This window comes from Athene cunicularia (genome assembly GCF_003259725.1).
Source record: "Athene cunicularia isolate RWA chromosome 1 unlocalized genomic scaffold, athCun1 chr1_part1, whole genome shotgun sequence".
Classification (NCBI taxonomy): domain Eukaryota; kingdom Metazoa; phylum Chordata; class Aves; order Strigiformes; family Strigidae; genus Athene; species Athene cunicularia.
Window position 1 is genome coordinate 57,578,054 of NW_020799091.1, and position 21,720 is coordinate 57,599,773.

The window sequence follows — 21,720 nt, forward strand, 5'->3', positions numbered from 1 at the left end:
CTTTGTGGCCATTGGCACCTCAGAAAAAGTAGTGAGTGTATGGGCCTGAAGCATATTCAGATTTCTGAGTAAGGAAATGATCTGATTTTGTTCTGACTTTTCCTAAGTAAGTAGGATGCGTGTTCTCTATATATCAATAAGGTTGTGCCAAAATTAGTATTTCTGTCATATTTATTTCCCTTCTTATTGTAAACAACGGGGTGTGGCCCTGAATATTGACTTGGGAAAAGTAGAAAAGTATCATTTTCATGTAAATCTGTGATGGTATTCTTCTTAGGTAAAGAATGACCTCCTAGGTATTTTCAGCTCAATTAGAATTTGGATTCCCTTCTAGTTTAAATGTTTATGCTTAATAATCATTAATTATTCACTGTGCCCAAGCTCAGGTCATTTAAACAGCACTGATTTTTATTGTCATTAGTGTCAGGGCAAATTGCTGTTCATGTCAAAGATTTACAACAGTTCTATGCACTACATTTTTCTGTTGATTCCTAATAAGGCTTAACAGTAGAAAGAAACTTGAACAGGAAGCTAACTTGTATAAAGTATTACTACTAAATAATCATAGAAGATAAGCATACACTTCTGATTAACACTAGCAGCTTTGAAACTGCATCCTGCGAGAGCAGAAAATTCACAAGTGTAAATTTCTGTAATCTCACTACTGTTACTCTAAATTGCTCAGTTAATAGTCTACCTCTGTCTGTCTCTTTTTTTTTTTTTTTAATTTTTTTCCCTACTCTTTCCTAGGCACATGTGTATGTGGGGAATGCACATGCCATGATGTGGACCCAACTGGTGACTGGGGAGATATTCATGGAGATACTTGTGAGTGTGATGAAAGAAACTGCAAAGCAGTATATGATAGATATTCTGATGACTTCTGTTCAGGTAAGTAGTGTATATATAATAGGAACCTATATGTGGTTTTAAAACAAAAGCATCCAGTTGGTCTGATTTGGTTCTTTCTTAATGCTCCAATTCTCATTTTCCTAGCTTAAAATATAGCAAGCTTTAGCTATCTATTTTTAGGAGTGGACTTTTAAAATTAAAAGACATAATTCTGTTATTTAAAAATGTTTCCAGTTCTAAAGCTTTCTTAAACATGTCTCTTTTTTTTTCTATGCATTTCAACAAAATTCTGTAAATATGAAATACTTTCAGGTGCCCATCTGCCTTTAATACTCTTGTCTTCAGTGTAACCTAACATAAATTGGAGAATGGTTGAAACTTTAAAATATATACATATATCCTTCCTTGGGGAAATTTAAATTTGAAAATTTTTTAGATCAAATTTTATTTGTTATTTCATGTTATATGGCAGGGAGAGAACAATGAAAGGAAGAAATTAGAGGAAAAATGAATTAATGAGTTAATGAAAAACAGTACCCTGAGAATACCAGTTGACTTGAGAATAAGTAGAGCATCAATAGGTGAAAAATACAAATGTGTCGTCCAGCTGCACATCACTGACTGTACATTTTACACACTTTCACCTTCCTTTTTTCTTCTACTTGTACTTCAGAGCATTCTGTGCAAATCAGTTAACAGCCATCCAGCCATCCAAGGTTTGTGGTGTATTATTTACATTGTTGCTCCACGTATCAACTAACAAAAGCTGAGATACTGAGCAAGACCTTGCATACGATTTTGTATAGTTACCAATAAAGATGCTAATATTAGGCAGGAGAGAATGACTTTGATCAATACACAGCGTGCAATTTGTACAAACAGGAACTTTGCAAAATAAATGAGGGTAGTTTCAAAGGGATTTGACAGATTACAGGTTGTCAGCTCTAATGAGTCCTGTAGAAATCTAATCTAGCCTAATTAATAATAGGAAGAATGCAGTCACATTGAGGAAAATAATGATGTGGTATATTCTCCTCTTATTACTAGAATGAGACATCCCTCAAAGAAAGATCATAGGAGTTGTCTGTAATAGGGAGAGAAAGCTGAAACAAACATTATAATACATAAAATTTTTATCTTCTTCCCCTGTTATCAAGGGGAAAGGTTTCTCAGCTATTGTGTTTGGTTGTGTGGTTTTTTTTTTTTGTTTTTTTTTTTTTTAATAAATATTGATGAATCAGTAACTAATAAAACAAGGGGGGAAAAAAGAAGCATTTCTGAAAATCTTCAGTGAATTCATTTGCTTGTTACTGTTTCAGCCACCTACAAGTTTTATGTAGGCTTATTTAATTAATAAGCTGGAAGGATGTAAAACTGCAGTCATGAGAGCAGCAAGAGGATTGACTTTTGGATGCTGTCAATTTTTGAATGTATTGTTGTGTTGCTGAGTATGTTTTTAGCACTCAGGGACTGTTCAAAATGTCAGCATCATCTAAGGAATACAAGGCTAAAAAGCCAACATGGTAAATGTATTCTGTAGTTGAGGGTGAACACAAGAGTTTCAAACCTACTTAGATTAAAGCAAACCTGGAGCATCTACAACTAATGTTGCATCACTGAAACAGAGCTAGAACTCCCTCTTTCTGGAACATTATTACCATTTCTGCTGCTGCTGCCCAGAGTGCTAATGGTTGTAAGAAAGCAGAGTGTAAAAAAGTATGGACAGTTACAAAGGAGTTGGGGGGAAGATATTGCCGTTTGACATTAGAGCAAGGACTGGTACAGTGTTCTTTATTACACAGACATAACTGTAAATGAACAAACCTTACAAGAGATACAAAAGGAGGTACTCATATGGCTTGCTTAATGTAACTAAAACTCACGTTGAGGTATAGCTTAGTTTTTCTATCTAATCAGCAAAAATTTTAGTACTACTTCTTATTCTTATCCCTTCCTTTACCATTATGTTTTTGAAAAGCCTAATTTGGCATTAGCTGACCATCCAGGTATGCATTCCTCAAATAGGTTGTGCTGAAAATCCATTTTCACATTAAGCAATGTGAACAGTGTCTTACAGTCCTGCTCTTTAGTTCTGTTTGAGAAATGGACAAGATGCATAAATATTAATTTTGGTTTACTGGGGTAGACAGAATCTGCAATTAAATCAAAGATTTACTCACATAATTTTAATTGGACATCTTTTTTATTTGTCTATATGAAATAAATTTACTTAGTGCACAGAGTGTACATGCGTTAAATGTGTCTTTAAAATATCCCATTTTTCCTCACAATCATTTGTCAATTGATTTAGGATGAATCCAGGAGGGATTAGTCAAATTAGGGAGAATAAGCTAGCTCTTTTAAAACCTACATCAAACAGAGCTGATACAAAACTTTTCCTGTCTTGTTCTGCCTACCTAATATGTAGAGACAGGAAATAGCATTGTCCTGAGTAGCAGATTGAAATGATAGGAAATCATTTTTATATGTAAAGAGTTTTACTGTGACTGAATGAAATGCTATGTTTATTTCATAAACTACAAATGACAGGAATTGACAACCCTGCTGTGAAGATTTAACATCACACAACAGCAGCTCCCTCCAGAAGCTTCATATGCCTTGGGCTGACTGTCAATTTGCAGTACCTCATATTGGCAACTGGATGCCTTCTTTTAACATCTGAAGTGCTGTTCAGTATGTTACTGAATGATTTTCTTTCACAGGTGTTTGCAACATGAAAGTGATTCTCTTCCTTTAAAGAGAGAATAGCTTTCATGACTTGACATAGAAAAAAGGCTCATGTAAGAAAATTCTTACATTCACACATCTCATTAGCTCCTTCGCTGTGGCTCTAGCAAAGAAAATATATGAAAGAACATCATCATCTCATAAATATCTATCTGGATCAGGGAACATATGTGCAATTCGCAGCCTGTCAGCAGGTACACATGAAAGCAAGGGACAGAATCATAGAATCATATAATGGTTTGGGTTGGAAGGGACCTTCAAAGATCATCTAGTCCAACCCCCCTGCCATGGGCAGGGACACCTTCCACTAGCCCAGGTTGCTCAAAGCCCCGTCCAGCCTGGCCTTGAACACTTCGAGGGAGGGGGCACCCACAGCTTCTATGGGCAACCTCTTCCAGTGCCTCAGCACCCTCACAGTGAAGAATTTCTTCCTAATATTTAATCTAAATCTACCCTCTAAACAAGAGGAAGCCTTTAATGCTTTTCAAATAAAACAAATAACTAATATAAAGAGAAGTTATTGTGAAATTAATAAGGCTTGTATTCTGGGAACTATTCTGATAACTTGTAGAATGCTTGTTTCCTCCCAGTTTCTCCTTGTGAACTCATAAATGCATATGTTTTAGAAATTTAATATAAGCCAGTCTTAAAATGCAAGTACATTTAGAAAGAGATACAAAATATGTGTTGCTATAGTTTTCAAGAAGAACCTTGGTAGAGAAGTGGACTATCAGAGCAATTCTTTGGGATCCTGTGTCCAGTGAATGATGACTGTGTGAAAATTGTGAGAGAAGATCTAACCTTCTGTTTATGAAAATAAATACTTGATTTTCTAGCGAGGAATGTTTTTGCTGATGCTCAAGCTTTAGTCATCCAGTGCAGAGAACATTTTGTATTGCCAGAATCCCACTGCTTTATGCAAAGAATCTCACAATGAAGGAAGCTGGGTGAATAGCTTGTTTTTTCTTGGTCTGGATATGTTATCAATCATATAGAGGAAATAGATTGTTTAAATGGCTTTCCAGGTGAAGTTCTCAGGAGGGATTCACCCCTAACTTCTTGACTGTCTTTTTTCTTTTTTTTTGAGAAACTTTCCAGAAATCCTTCTGTATATAAGTTGCTTTTCCTCACCTCAGTTTGCACAGTGGAAGTTGCATTTACGTTGCTACATTCAGACATGGTCAGGAAGTCTCAAGTTAGCTAATGAGATGCCAAAACCACATTCAACTACTCTATTGAAATGAGAATTGATTATGTCCAGTATTTTATTATTTGCATTTCACTATTTAGAAGGCGGCACTGATTTGAGACTTGGAATTGGTGTAACTTTGCTTGTCTCTAGTGGATCATGTTGGTTGCAAGTAGATAAAATATGGTATTGACATATTACTTAGAGAATATATCACAACTGTGGTAGAAAAATATGAACGTAAAGGTAAATGAAATATTCCCTTATGATGACCCCACTTTTCCAGACAGTGATGAAATGTGTATTTGTAACCTCTATTCTACCCTTCTGCATGAGGAGTATGTGCCAAAACATCCCTTAAGAAAAATAATTTAAAGGAAATATGGCTTAAATGGAATGATAGACCAGTTCTATTTTCAGAAAAAAATAGGTATAGTGAGTTGATAGTATTTTTTTGCCAATCTGATTACTTAATGAAACCACAGCTTTGATAAAGTACATCTAATCATGAGGTTTTAATATCTATCATCAGTATGAGACTAATCTTTAATTGTATGGATTGTAAAGGTCATGGACAGTGTAACTGTGGAATGTGTGACTGTAAAGAAGGATGGACTGGGAAGAAGTGTGAACATCCACGTTCTTGTCCATTATCAGCTGAGGAAAGTGCTAAGAAATGCCAAGGAAATTCTAATTTACCCTGCTCTGGAAGAGGTAAGCACATTTCTGGAAGAAGTTTCATGCCCTTAAAATGTACTTCCATTAAAAGAACTTTTACAGATGTCCAGCATTACTAGTACTAAAAAAATGTGAACTTTCTTGGCTCACTGTGCATGAATCACACCTGCATAAGGTGACTTATGAGAAGGTAGGAGAATACAAAGGTCACTATTTTTCCTGTCATCTACTGCTTTGTATATGTATGTATTTTACACATCTCAATATTTGTTTTGGAGGATTTAAAGGATGCTTTGAAGATTACTATAGTTACGCTTTTACTAAAGATACATTAAAAATATAAACCTATTCTATGCATTTTTTGACAAAATCAGAGATTTTCAGCCTGTGTAAAATATTGTGGCATCATTGTGGTAAGAGTTTGGATTTAGACTGCCTAAGAACCTGCCCTACTGAGTGCAGGAGTGACTTCTAAAATGCAGTTGTTCTTCACTGCAGTTTTCTAGCTAGCCACTGGCTTTTCATTTGAAAGCATTTCTTTGTGACACTGTTGCCTTTTCAAAAGCTTTGACTAAAAAAAAATCCTAAGTCATACGTACAATTGAAATACATATTGAAAGCAAAAGGAAACCTATCAGAAGGAAAAGGACCTGCTAATTGTCATCTGTCACTGCAGAGAAAAGAGAGAGAAGTAAATATGAGACCGACTTTTGCTAGAACTGGTAATTGAAGTTGTTGTGAATTCTGCCCACTTAAGTATTTGCTGGGAAAGGTCTAAAGCTACTCTTGAATTATTGCATTTGACCCTAAATGTCATTTCATTTGCAATTTCTTCTTTCACTAATACTATCTCACATAGACAAAAATTGTAAGCTGTCCACCCAAGTTAGTACTGTGGTAATTGTATTTATCTTTCCCTGTAAATGTGTAGCAGCTCATAACAGTAAAGGCAGCATTACGTGTATCTTAAGAATTATGTATTAACAGATTGTTGCTTGTTTTTTTCTTAATTAAGCTACAGTTCTGCAGTGAATTACATCTCTCTTCTTGATAAAAATTCTCAAAGGAGTTTTTGGCTACAAGTTAGGTGAAACATAATTCTACATTCTGTAGAGAATTAACTGCATTTTATTGTTCATGATTGCAAGAATTATAACTAAAAGAAAGGAGTGTTGACATTTGATTTATTTTGTTACTGTGTTGTGTTCTTTTTTAACACTGGCTGGCTCTGTTGCTGTTCTCTGGATGCCGAATGTCTCTTCTCTCATCTACTTCACTAGGAGTTGTGATTGTTGAGCATTTGGACTCAATTCTATGATTTAATTGCATTGTGCACTATGAGAGTCAAATGACAGAGAAAAGAATGACAGTCATAAAACCAAGTTTAATTTCAATAAAGATACAGTCATAAGTTATGGAACATATTGTTCTATTTGTATTTTAAAATTTGAAAATATTTATTAAATATAGTGAGAAGAATGAGTTTAAAGATTTCAATATTAATGGCAGTAATTCTGTCCTCTTGGTTTTCTGAAAAAAACCCACCTGAGAATTATTGCTAGCAGTGTTCTCCTGTTGTCATACTGGCAGTGACATAAGTCCCTTTCAGGTGAATTCATTTGACTGAATGATCTCTTGGTCAAAATTTTCAAACAAAGTGCAAGCTGCACCTGTTGTAACAAAAAGCTTAATTGATAGTGGCTTTCACTGAATTTCCTTTGAGTTCCAAACAAGAAGAGATCAACAAGGTTTATGAGTAGTGCAAATAGCAGACGTAGATCTAGGACATAGTATGATAGGACAGATACTGTAATGAAGGCACAAGAGATTCTGCATTCCACACTTAAAAAAGTACCCATGAAAACTGTTCTTTTAAAATGGAATGCGATATCTTGTTTTAGTTCTATCAGCAATTTTAGGTAATTGGGAGAGAAACGGAGAAAAGAGATTTTAGTCTAATCAACTTTAATTTACTGGCTAGTGGTTTTTTTTTTGTTGTGGTGTGGGTTTTTTTTGGTTTTTTTTTTTTTTTTTACCCTGGACTCCCTGGATTTCCCTTCTTCCATCATATTTTGGATATTATAAAAAAAGTGAGAAAATTCCTGTACTGCTGGAGTGATGTAGGTGTTTAGTTTCTATGAAAAATTGTCATTGGACTTGCACAGTTAAATTCTTTGGTCCCATTTGAAAATCCTACTACTTGTCATTATAGCTTGTCATGGGCAGAAGCGTTACACAAGCAAATGAAACAAAGATTTCCAATCAACTGCAACCTCTATCAAGTCTTCTAGGATGGGAAAGGCTATGTAACAGCATGTAACACCTTGTAACAGCAGTCCCAATTTTTCTGAAGTCCTTGTGTGAACAAGGGGAAGTTCCAAAGGAAGTGGAAGTGTTACCTTTTCCATTTCAACATTATTGTTTTGGTAACCTCCTTGTAGTATTCTTCTACTGGCTGTGGTACAAAGACTGTAAGTCCTTGTACAGATCAGTAATCCACTGCACTGCTGGAGAAGTTTAGTACTTACATTCTTATTTAATGGGATCTTTTAGTAAAGCAATTCATGTATGGAATAGGATGCAGAACAGCCCAGAGATGCAGGTGCATGACTTTGACTTACCATGTATTACGTTTCCTTGAAGAATGTTTTCTATTCATCTGTACCTTTTCTTTCTAGGTTAGTCAACAACAGTTGTGACAGATAATGTACTCTTTTGAAATCACTTCTATGGTCTTGGACAAAGACATTGAAAACCAAAGCATTTTTAGATTTTTTAATACCATATAGATAGCTGAGACCTGTAGTGAGAAAAAGGTAGAACTGGTACAATTCGGTCTCTTTCTGTAGGCTCTTTCTAAATGCTGACATACACAAATTTTCAGATGGAGGAGTCTGAAACTTCAGTTGTGATATTCTGTTCCCAAGATTAACAAAAATTACATTTCTTAGATGATATTTTCTTGTTGAAATGTTAAGTATGATTTCAAAATGTGATAATCCTTGACTTAAGCAGTAGGAAAAAAAAAAATCTATGCTGCCTGAGGAAGCAATGAAGAAAGAGTCCTTCAAAGATTTGGCTGGCTGTTTTTAGGTTTTTGTGCATTTTGCAAAACTTTCTGGTATGAAAGGCTATAAAACTCCCAACAATTCCACTTCAGTCCTTAAAATCTTCAACAATAATTACAGAAGATTAAGCAGGAAAAACAAAACAATCAAAAAACAAATGAAGCCACCAAATCCTCTAAATTCCTCATTAAAAAAAGGTTTGGAATTTGTATAGTTTTGTGTGAGAGATTTGGGATGGTAGGGGCTTACATTAAAAAAATATATATATCTCCTTTGTTTTGCTTCATAAAATTGTATAATATTAGCACAAAAATCATGGCAAAATGGTACTCTTCAAAAATTTTCAATCAGTCTGAGGGACCAAATCTTTGAACTTAATTTTGGTAAGGTGCTTATTTTATACCTTATACTTTGTTTTTACAGGTAATGATGAATGGAAATGAAAAGAGAATGTTAGCCTAATTTTTCACTTTTTTTATGATTCAACGACATAATATGTTTGTGATATTAAATTTTCATGTAAAGTGTGGTGTTTTTATATAAATATACCCAAATTTTTATTAGTTATCTTTAAGGCAAATTATGTTCCTACATAGGCAGAAATTGAGAAAGCATCAGCAATGCAAACTAAGAGAATTGCACTGTGCCACCCAGATTTTGAGAATCCCAGGTTCCCTTAACTATGTCATGTAACCTCAGCAAGAGAAAAAAGATAGAGAAAAAAAAAACAACAGTGATAGGAAGCATTTTTTTAAGTGTTTAATATATTGTGGTACATATTGTTGTATTAAAAATTTTAAGAGAATTAAAAGGCTGTCGTGAAGAACAGGACCTAATTAGATAATCACTATTTATAAAATGTGATAGATTACAATTTCTCAATCTGCATTTTGCTCTCTTGAGAGCAAATGAAACTGAACTTTTATTCCAGGCTGTAATTCCCTTCCTGATTTTCCCCAATCACTCAAAGGAATAACAAACACTTACAAGGTTGCTGGTCAGCATGTAGGGAGAGCAGAGATGCTTCCAAAAATACATTTCACCACGGTCTTACATTTCTTAGGTGCTTCAGTAGGTGAAGGAGGGAGAAGGCTTTATATTGACATGTTGAGCAGTAAGCGAGAATGTCTGTGTTCTCAAATGATGTTATAAAGGCAGAGGAAATATAAATCAGTTACATCAGTCAAGCTGTCTTTACCTTTATTAGTTCCTGTTATATATAATGGGAGAGAAGCATCAAATGAAAATTTTGAGAATTAAAATACACTATTGCTAAGTACTTTCAAAAAATTACTTTCCCAACAAAAACATGTTGAGGACAAGGAGAGATTCTAGCCAGCTTCATTCACATAAAGTGAATAAGTCTACACTTTTATTCCTGAGAGTGTTTTTTTTGCTTGCTGCATGACTTTTCACTATAAATGTAATACTTTCACAGTGAAAGTCTGTCACTTTTAAGAACACACTGTACAAGACCAGTGTCAGAGATAAAGGAAAAGACACACCAAAAAATCCTTATGGTAAAAAATAAAGAGATAACATATTGTTGTCAAGGTTAAGGGACAAGACAAACCACTTTTCTCTTTTAAATGCACATCACTCACTTGAGTTTCCCCTTACGGCAAAAAAAGATTTTAAAATATTTTTAATAAAAAAAAAGCCTTCAGTAAGAGAACTGGAAGTAAAGAGTAGGTTTTGAGAATAATAGATGAGAGCTTTTTTTAAAATAATCTTGTTCTCATCACTTACCCTTAGTGAAGGCAACCATACCATGGCAGTAGTCCAAAGACAGATAAATGACACATCTTATTGGTATTGTCTTTTACCATTTTAATCTTTTCTATTATTGCTTTTATTTATTTGTCATATGGAGGGAATGAAACTGTTTCTTTATCTATGAAATTGCCCCTTAGACTTGTGCTCTAGCATTGTCTATCTAAAATACGAAGAGGGTTTTTTTATCGGGTACTGAAAAAGATTTTTGTTGTTTTATCAAACTCTCATAAGACTCATTTTCAAAATATTAAATTTGTGAGTTCAAAAGTTGTATGGCATTTTGAATGTTTACCGACATAGTTACTTTACAGTAACTTTGCTTTTACTTCTCTATTTAAAATTCAGATGTTGACTGACTTAGTGGAAGAGCAACAGTGCTCAATGGATGGGTATGGATTTGTTGTGGTGAACTGAGACTGTGAATCAATCCTTTGTGTTCAGTGCTGGATTCTGTAATGCATATTGCTAGTCTGCAGGATACCATCTCCTGGAGTCTGGAAACAAAGATCAGGGATAAGGGTCAATGATGACCCCAAAGAGCAGTGCCATTGCCCAGTGACTGCTGTCTTTTTTAGGACAGCTTGTCTGTACTATTGTATAATATGCACTTAATGCTGCCCTGAAACATAGCTCATCCAAGCCTTGGATGATACAGGAAATGCTGTAAATTCCAGTTGATACAACACACCGTGATAATGCAGAAGGAAAGCGAAACACATGGAATAAATCATATCTGTGTACTGACAAGAGAGGATGGAAACTAGATAAAATAAATGTGCTAAATATGTGCATAAAAGCAGGTGTAACTATGCGTTTCTCTTGTGATCTTTGTGAAGTCTCACATGACTGATCATAAATATGACATAAAATATTCAGTGTGCAAATAAGTTTCATATCAGTGTTTGATTGAGATTGTTCAGTGTATCTTCAAGATTTTTAAATCTATTCAAACTGTAATATAGTAATGCCAATCTGATGATATAGTAATGCAGTAATGCTCATCTCTCCCAACAGATAAGTCTCTGCAGATAGGTATGATGCCTTAAGAGAGCAGAAGGCCTGCTGGTGGCACGTGCCAGATCATGAAAACTAGTTCATTGCTATTACCATTGGAGCCTTATTTACTAGAATTTTATGTCCTCACAGTTCTGGTTCTTTTGTTCTAAGTGCGGTTATGTATTAAGGGACTTTGGGATCCCCCTCTAGTATATTGCCCAAACCAATCAACCAAAAAAATTTCCTATTTCTATTAGATATCTATAGAAAAACATAGTTTCTAAAGCTTTTTGACTTAATAAAGGAATATGATGGTAGAAGTTGCCATTTGAGCAATTCACTGTACTTTATACGTGACAGGATGGGGTTAGAGCAAAAAAATGTAAACAGTCCTAAGGTAAAATCTAGGTTACTCTCCCTGCTACCCGCTCTTTAGTGCAGCCTCTTACTATGCAAATTGCAACATTTAATTGAAGTGTAAATTACTCTAATGTACATCATCTCTGAATTTGGCCTGCTGTTTTCATTCATTCTGCATGACCCCTGCATTCTCAAGGAGGTCTTAATTAAAGCACTGTAGTAGACAGCCTGGCAGCAAGTAATGCTGTTAGCTGGTGTAACAACAACAGAACATAAATGCAAGTCATGCATCATGTCTCTAGCTTCCACCTCAGCAGCTTTGAGACTGAGCTCCCTTATACATCTGTGTGCTTCAAGCAGAGAGGCACTTCTACTGTACTGGTACTTTAATGCTGAATGAGCTGGCATAACAGTATTTGCTGTACAATTTGGTATGCGCTTATATGCTGGAGTGGCACTCTGAACTCCCCTTGTAATCTGCTGAAGTCTAAGAGAGAAAAATACAGATAAGTAGTTGCATCACACTCCTCCCAGATTTGTTTGTCAAATAGTTTAGATCACTGATTTTAAACTGCTTCTCTGATTCAGACTCCATATGAGCCTCTCTCTGTTAATTGAAGCAGGACCCTCAGGAACCTGCCTTTTTTTTTTTTTTTTTTTTTTTAAGGAAAGCCAGTTTGGAACTGCTGAGAATATTTCACCTTTTTCCATTTATGATTTTTTAAAAATATATTTATCTCTTTTTTTATCAGAAAATGTTCAGGAGCTCAATACTTCAGTATTTCTCTGTAGAAAAATCTACTTCTTTGTCAGTGACCCACCTACAGCACTCCTTGCTATTGTTTTTGTCTTTTACTGTTGTCTTTTGGGGAAGACAGCAAGTAGGGACAGAGGAACCAAGGAAGGACTACAAATCAAGAGAACATTTTGTATCGGCAGTGAACCCATACCTGTGGTGCTTATAACTCAGTAATAAATATATGGTTCCAGAAGTACTTTGTTTCCGCATAAGTGCTTTTTTAATCTGTTCTGGTAGAAGCAGGGTGTGTTGGAAGTTGTTTCTGATATGTAGGTGATACTGTAGGAGTGAAGTAGTTCACAAAAATTTCTGTAATAGACTTTGTAATGCTCTGAAGTTTCCCACTTGTTTTCACAGTGAGAAGTTTGAAAGAGGTGAAAAACAGAGGAAAAGTAACATATCTGTTTTAGGATGATACTTAGGAATTAGGACTATGTGATATAAGCCCCATATAACAAAGGAATCTTGAAACCATGGCATTTGTGGCTGACAGAATAACAACCACAGATGCCCCTTCCCAGTGAGAATAACTTGACATGCTCTTTTTCAGTATAGCTTTTTTTGATTCAAATATCTTTTATTTTATTATCACCATTAAGAAAAGCAGTGTAGGACAAAAGAATTTCTGATGTTTAAATGGATATGCAAGAGGCAGGCACAATTATTTATATATGGTATATTTATGAATAATTACATAAATATATCATATAGAAATAATTTCATATGTGATATATTCATATATAATTCTTTATTATGAGTGTGGTAGGTGTCTGCTACAGACCATCTGATCAAGAAAGGATGTAAATGAAGCCTTCTTTAGACAGCTGAAGAAAGCCTCAAGATTGGAAGCCTTCCTAATCACAAGCAATTTCAGTCACCTTGATATCTGCTGGAAGATCAAGATAGCTCAGTACAAGTAATCTAGCAGATTTGTCCCACATATCTCAAGCCCCTGAATCTCAAGGCAGGGACTGAGGGAATTAAATCCCTCCTATTGTAAGAGAAGATCAGGTTCAAGATCACCTGAGGAACCTGAACATACGTAAATCCATGGGACCTATTGAGATGCATCCCAGGGTCCTGAAGGGACTGGCATATGTTGTTGACAAGCCACTCTCAATCATATTTGAAAAGCCATGGGAGTCAGATGAAGTCCCCAGTGATGGGAAGAGGGAAACACCACACCCATTTTTAAAAAGGGTAAAAAGGAGAGGACCCTGGGAACTACTGACCAGTCAGCCTCACCTCCATGCCTGGCAAGATCATAGAGCAGCTCCTCTTGGGAGATATGTCAAAGCATATGGAAGACTAGGAGGTTAGAGAGACAGCCAACATGGCTTCACCAAGGGCAAATCGTGGCTGAGTAATCTAATGGAGTGACTGCATCAGTGGACAACGGAAGAGCTACAGGTATCATCTACCTGGACTTCTGTCCCCCCTGACTCTCTTTTCTCTAAATTGGAGAGATATGGATTTGTTGAAGTATTTTACATAGTCTCATCTGTATTCCAGTCTTGCTTAATTGTTCTTAGCCTGCATCTTCCCTGCATTTTCAGTTGGTGGGAGTCTCTTTGGCTGTTTTCTAACTATCAATATTCAGTGATTGTTAGAGTGTCTTTTGGCATAGTTGTTTTTTTTCAGGAAAGTTTGTTTTTTCAAATTGTTTGAGCTTGGCTTCCTGTTTAACAGAGCAGGGAACATAATGTAGAAGGCATGGGAAAAAGCCCTGGAGGGAATAGGGTCCTGAGAAAGCTGGTTAACATTCATGGATTAACTCCTTCAAGCTCAGGAGCCATCCTGACAAAGGGGAAGTCAGGTAAGACTGCTAGGAGGCCTGCATGGATCAACAAGGAGCTCCTGGACAAGCTCAAACATGTAAAGGAAGCCTACAGTGAGTGGAAGCAAGGACAGATAACCTGGGAGGAATACAGAGAAACTGTATGAGTAACCAGGATCAGATTAGGAAGGCCAGAACCCTGAGAGAATTAAATCTGACCAGGGGTGTCAAGGGCAACAAGAAAAGTTTCTATAGGTATGTCAGGGATAAAAGAACATAGGAAAAATGTAGGCCCTCTCCAGAAGGAAACAGGAGACCTGGTTACCCCGGATATGGAGAAGGCTGAGGTACTCAATGACTTTTTTGACTCGGTCTTCACCAGCAAGTGCTCCAGCCATGCTGCCCATGTCAGAGAAGGCAAAGGCAGGGACTGGGAGAATGAAGAACCACCCACTGTAGAAGAAGATCAGGTCTGAGACCATCTAAGGAACCTGAAGGTTCACAACTCCATGAGGCCTGATGAGATAGATCTGCAGGTCCTGAGGGAACTGGCAGATGAAGTGGCTAAGCCATTGTCCATCATACCTGACAAGTTGTGGCACTCCAGTGAAGTTCCTACTGACTGGAAAAGGGGAAATAAAACCCCATTTTAAACTGGGAAAAAAGTAAGACACGGGGAACTACAGGCCAGTCAGTCTCACCTCTGCTCAGCAAGATCCTGGAAACTGTGCTTGGGCATATGGAAAATAAGGAGGTGACTGGTGACAGCAACATGGCTTCACTAAGGGCAAATTGTGCCTGACAATTTTGATGGCCTTCAACAACAGCGTTACAGCATTGTTGGATAAAGGAGGAGCAATGGCATCACCCACCTGGACATTTGCAAGTATCTGACACTGTCCTGCATAACATCCTTCTCTCTAAATTGGAGAGACATGGATATGATGGATTGACACTCAGTGGATAAGGAATTGTCTGGATGGTCGCACTCAAAGATTTGCAGTCAATGGCTTGATGTCCAAGTGGAGAGCAGGGATGAGTGGTGTTCCTTAGGGGTCAGTGTTGAGACCAGTGCTCTTTAATGTCTTTGTTGGAGACATTGTTGGAGACATGGACAGTGGGATTGTGTGCACCCTCAGCAACTTTGCCAGTGACACCAAGCTGTGTGAAGGGATGCCATCCACAGGAACCTAGACAGGCTGGAGAGGTGGGCCTGTGAAAACCTCATGAAATTCAACAGGACCAAGGACAAGGTCCTGCACATGTGTCAGGGCAATCCCAAGCACAAATACAGGCTGGTGATGAGTGGATTGAGAGCAGCCCTGCGGAGAAGGACTTTACAATAGAAGTGAGTGAAAAACAGAATATGAGCCAGCAATATGTGCTCACAGCCCAGAAAGGCAACCATATCCTTTGGCTGCATCAGTAGAAGTTTGGCCAGCAGGTTGAGGGAGGTGATTCTCCCCTTGTACTCTGCTCTTGTGAGACCCCACCTGGAGTGCTGTCTTCAGCTCTGGGGTCCCTAGCACAAGAAGGACATGGACCTGCTCTAGTGGGTGCAGAAGAGAGCCACAAAGATGATCAGGGCTCTGGAGCACCTCCCTTATGAGGACAGGCTGAGAGAGTTGGGGTTATTCAGTCTGGAGAAGAGAAGGCTCTGGGGAGACCTTATAGCAGCCTTCCAGTACTTAAAGGGGGCTACAGGAAAGATGAGGAGGGGCTCTATTAGGGAGTGTAGTGATAGGATGAGGGGAAATGGTTTTAAACTGAAAGAGTGTAGGTTTATATTAGATATAAGGAATAAATTCTTCACTGTGAGGGTGGTGAGGCACTGGCACAGGTTGCCCATAGAAGCTGTGGCTGCCCCCTCCCTGGCAGTGTTCAAGGCCAGGTTGGACGGGGCTTGGAGCAACCTGGGCTAGTGGAAGGTGTCCCTGCCCATGGCAGGGGGTGGAACTAGATGATCATTAAGGTCCCTTCCAACCCAAACCATTCCATGATTCTGTGGTAATGTATTTACCTTCTGTCTTTATAATATAAAAGTCTCAGCATTGAAATTGTTATCCAGAAAAAGAGTATGTGAGAAATAATAGTTTTTCCATAGTGTTGTATGTGAATTTGTGTTAGACTTTCAGCAGTGTCTGTTCTCTACGTTCCAGTGAGATGTGTGTCTGTAGGTGATGCAGATATCTTAGAAAAATTCACCCTATATTAATAAGATGTTATAGATCACAGTCTTAAATTATCAGGCTAACATGCTGTTTACAACTGAAAGAACATGCTTAGTATTCAAAAAGTTCAGTCAAAGCTTTGCATAAGTGCGTTCTTGCAAGTGATACGCTTTGCAGCAGGCATGCAATTTTAGAACATTTCACTGTTGTGGATTGATGTAATTATCATAATTGCCATTACCTAATCAAAGAATGGACTGACACTCATTTGTGCTAGGCTTCCTTTAAATCTTTAGTCTGTCTCTTTCATTTGACTGGATAGTCAGCTGCATATAAACCTCCAACACATGAACACCTTTGATGGATAGTATGTTCTTGTAGAGTCTAGAAAGGAAATATATTGTTGTCAATATTAGATGGAGAAACTGCATAGACTTAAGCAGTAAATCCTGATAGTCGGAGGTTTGCGGTAAAATTTCTTTAGTTTCTGCTGAAGGATGCCTAACAAACATCAAATTTACTTACTGTTTTGATATACCAAAATAGTTTTTAAGGAGGTAGAACTTAAGCTGTTCATTCCAGTCAGAGATGATATAACCAGTTAAAATTAATAATAATTTTTAAAGTAGATCAGAGTTTTTGCTACTCTGAGTTGTCATCCTATTTTGGTTCATTTCAAAAATGACGTCTGACCTGAAGTCAGGGTTTATCAATGTCTTGAGTACTTGCAGAGATATGGGAAGGATTCACACTGCTGAAAAAATTATTCACTGAAATGTGCAAGGGTAATTGTATGAAGGAATGTTTATGCAATGCAGACAACATGAGAGAGAGATGCAGATTCGTTTTATATTTGCAGAAGCACAGCAGCTATTTAAATGGAAGTACCTTTAAGTACCTTTTCTTTCCTAACTTTGGTATATCAAGTATTTGTAGTTTGATCACAGTAACAGTAGGCGTTCCAAAAGAAACTCTGATGGGAAAAAAGAAGCAATTGAGGTGTGTGTACATGTTTATGTGTGACAGCTGATTAGATTTCACAGCTTGTTGACTAGAATAAATACCTGATATAAAATCATGAAGTTGTACTTTGCAGCAAAAAGCGAGATGAAGGCCAAACTTTTTATTCATCCCCGTAATAAATGTATATATATTGAAACATTACGGCTTGAATCAGCTCGGATTTGGAAATGCAGAACTGACTGGTATAGGCACAGCAGAGCATTTTTATTTATCTGTACAGCTGCCTACAGAGGGGGAAAATGAAGTCATGTTAAAAATATTCTAGCTGTGGTAAACACAGTAGAATAATCTGTGTGAGGTTCATCTCTTGAATTTGTCTAGACATCAAAATGTGAGATACTTCAAGCCTTTGTTTTCAGGAGAATGATAGTACCTCTAAATTGAGGTCAGTTTGCCCACTTCTATATTTCTGAATTGTCATGGGTCACTTTTCCCTACTGTCCTTAAAGAGAATGACTATCAAGCTAACCTTTAGGTTCTTGCATTTGAGTTCTATAAATCCCACCAGTTTATGAAATTATTTACCCCAACTGTAATGTTTTACTGTAGTACAAATAAAATGAATAGAAGTCTGTGTGGGCTGCAGCAAAGAACTTCTGCTGTTGATATGCAGATATGAGTCCTTTTTCTGAGTATCTTGTTGTAGTTTATGGAACATTTTGAGCTGCCTTAGCAGTGACATCTAGACTAGTAAATTAAATAGTGCTATGGATCATCCCCAGGCACTGCAGCTTGCTTGCCTATAATGTCAGATAGTTAGAACAGTCACTGGCCCACTTTTGCCCTGTGCCAGCTAGTATTCTTTCCAAACACTTCCTGATTATAGTTCAGGAATTAGCGTGGATTAGTGACTGGTCCCCTTAGGCAGTCTGGATGAGGTCAGCTTCATGAAAGACAGCTTGGTAGTACGAATGCCAGCTCGTCTGCGCCAGTTGGCCTCAGAGCCAGGGAACAGTCCCAATCCCGTTTAATTGACTAGTAAAGAGACATATATCAAATACTGTGCTGTTGTTACAGTAATGAAGATTGACCTTCTTTCCTCACTGTGGTTGGTGTGGTATCTATGTGGCCCACAGGAAAAGGTGAAAGAAAGCAAAGTTACCAGTGCACCTTGCCAAGGACCCATTGCCTCCTCTGAAGTTGTTACCTACTCTGCGCCTTCTTCAAGACAGCAGCTTGTGTAAAATAAATGGATCAGTGCTGTCCCGAAATTGATTTTGTATGGTGTGACAGAAGATTAATAGATTTCCAGGTTGACTGAGTAGTTGATTTTTTTTTCTTCCTTTTGCTTTTCTATTATAAAAATTTTTACTTAAAGATACCTTAAAGGCCCTGAAAATTCAAATGGCATTTTTTAAAGCTGAATACTGTTAAGAGCTGACAGTGTTCAGGTTGTTGGTGAATACCATGATGCTTTGTTTTCCAGAATTTGCTCTTTGGAAAGGAAACCTGGACTTCATGGCATAATTTTAAACTTTTCCTGGTACAAAAATGACACCCCACCCTTTTTTCTTAATTGAATTTAGACCTGACCAAGCTCTAGCCTAATCAGTGCTTATTTGCTTATCTGTGTTACAGTTCTTGTTTGAGGACTTCATTATTTCTTTTCAAGCATTTTGCAGTGTCATGCTTATGGTGCAGAATGAGTTATTCCTCTCCCATGGTAACTGCGTATCAGTACAGTGTATCTGAAGCATAGAGGTACAAAGATTAAAAACTTTTAAATTCTGTAAGGGATAAAGTTATTAAAAAGCTAAGCAAACTTTTTTTTTTTTTTCCTGATAGGCAAAAATAACCTTGCATGTTTATATCCATAGTTATGTTGTTCTTTAGTTAAATTCTGAAGTGCTGTTTGCCAAATTTGCATGAAGCACTGACTGATACGTTAGAGAGGCAGGTATTTATAAGAGTCAGAACACTATAGAAGTGATTTATTAAGTCAGTCAATCTCATTTTCAAAGTATGTAGGCTTTTCTATCAGGAACAAAAGTCCATCTTTCATTTGCAAAGCAACTTTAAGAAGTTAATACATTTTAGCAAGTGCTGAATTTAAATCACCATGATCTTGATATTTAAACTGAACTCTTACTATACTACTCCTTGAAGTGGTTTATTTGGTGTGAAGGTGCACAGTGATCAATAATAAGATTTATTAGGAAAAAAACAGTGTCTTGCAAAAACATGTAACATTTCATTAATGTATTTTCCGAGGAAACTAAAAAGGAAATGTTATGAGTGCTGTCAATGTCTTTTAAAAGATGTTCTTTAGAAAATTAGTTCATGAGTGTTTTAAAGGTCTATCAAATACCTATTGATAAAACTTGGCAACATCTTTTATGTGGCTAGTGCTTCTAAATTATTTTCTCTGTGATTGTATAAACAGTTGCATCCATGTTTTGTGCAGGAAACTGAAATGATAGCATAAGTTCCATGAGAGGGAGAGATGTGGAATTGTTTCCCTACTTTTAAGTGCTTCTAGAGATATTTTTAAATGGAAGCAAGCAAGGAACCTGGGGAGAAGTGAGACTGGGAGGAAGTATTTAGGCTTCTGATCTCTCATTGACCATTTTTGCAGTTATCAGTATAAAGCGGGAAGTATAGTTAGAAACTAATACTTTCTGAAATCTTTTTAGATACAAGTCTAAATATCAATATGAAACCTTGGGAAATAACTCTAAGATAAAGTTGTTTCTGCAATTTATGTTGGAGAAAACTAGTACAAAGTTTAGTGACGGTTCAAAGTAAAGAGAAGTCAGGTTGAAAGCCAGTCTTCTTACTGAGAAATTCCTAACAGAGTCTTCTTTCAAGTCAAAGTCTTTCTCCCAGAAGTTGCAGATCTCTTTCTGAGATAGTGTTTCACAAAGAGGAACTAGAAATTGCTGTAATACATTATGTCATCTTTGTTTCCTGAATACCATTAATGCATTTCTTTTACAGGAACTGCTGCAATTTTTCTAAGTAAAAGGCCCATGGGTTCAAATGTTCTGCCCTTTCTTTGCCATCTTCATTTGTCCAGTGCTCAAAATACTTTCAGCAGACAGCTTTGTCAGTTCTGTTAGGAAAATTATTTTATGGCACACTTGAAGTCTGATATTTGTCTTTGTTCGTGTTCTCTTTAGTTTGTCATCCAAATCACACTTCAGAAAGCCAATAAAGCAAGACATGACCCAAAACCCAAAACATTTCTGATTAAATCATAATTTCTTTGAGATGTACTTGAATTTCAGCTGTCCAGTTCTAAAACTGAAAGCTTAGTGTTGGGTAAAACTAAACAAAACAAGTTTCTTACAATTATAGAGGGTTTCAGAAAGACAAAGAAATACCAGATCCAAGAAATTGCTGTCATAAAGTTACTAATACTTTTTGAATCTGCTTCCTCTGAGACATGGAGGCAGAGAAGGGCCAATGAAAAAGATATAAACATTAATGGTTTTATTTTAGGCTTGGGTTTTTTTGTTGCTTAGTTGGTTTTGGTAGGGTTTTTTTTGGTTTTTGTTTTTTTTTTTTTTCCATGGGTCATAGTCATGGTTTTAAAGCCCAAGTGTCTGAAGACATGCTGTTTCTAATTTTTTATAAAGTGCATGATGTACAACCTCTCTTTCTTGTATTTGTACTGTAATAAATAATTACTATCTACTTTACTTACTTGTCATAAATCAGTCATTGCCTAAATACCTGATTCAAAATGGCACCACTTTAACAATGAGTATTTTTGGAAAGGTGTATGACAGAGAACTGAACATGAGCCTCTATGTGCCTAGTGGGGTTCCTTTCTCTACCAGTTTACTCATGAATCTTTTGATTGCATCTTCTGCCTCCTTTATACAGGCAAACTTTGGAACTGTGTGCTTGGAGTACTATTGTTTGCTTGCTACGCATGCCCTTCTTCTCATTATGAAAGATGTCCACTTTGTAGCTAACTATGCCCATACTGTCTGTGTTTATAATGCTGTGGAACATACAAAAATTCCTTCTTTCTAAGTGGGTCATGATCCCAGCTTGTTATTTCCTACTAGGGACTTGTTTCCAAACATAAGGCAATGATTAAGAATAGACATTGAAGAGAAACCTAGAATATAACACCTTGTTTCAAATTTAGAGATTTCTATTCTTAAATGACCTTTGGACTCATTTGCAGTGTGTGAAGGTGGCAACCTTCGACACCTAACTTAGAAACAGTGCTACTTATTGTTATTGCCAGTAGATGGCATTCTTTATATTAACTAAATAACTAAGAGTTTGAAACTTTTTTGTCAGATTTTTGCGGGGGGGGGGCGGGGGGG

General features: G+C 36.8%; 1 protein-coding gene across 1 annotated transcript in view; it reads left to right on the forward strand.

Annotated features, from left to right (window-relative positions):
• ITGBL1 (integrin subunit beta like 1) overlaps positions 1 to 21,720 on the forward strand; it is a 154,445-nt gene that overhangs the window by 71,002 nt on the left and 61,723 nt on the right. The window contains exons 7-8 of the mRNA XM_026845689.1: positions 751 to 891; positions 5,357 to 5,503. Of these exons, the coding sequence (XP_026701490.1) occupies positions 751 to 891; positions 5,357 to 5,503 (288 nt within the window). The remainder of the gene's footprint in view (positions 1 to 750; positions 892 to 5,356; positions 5,504 to 21,720) is intronic.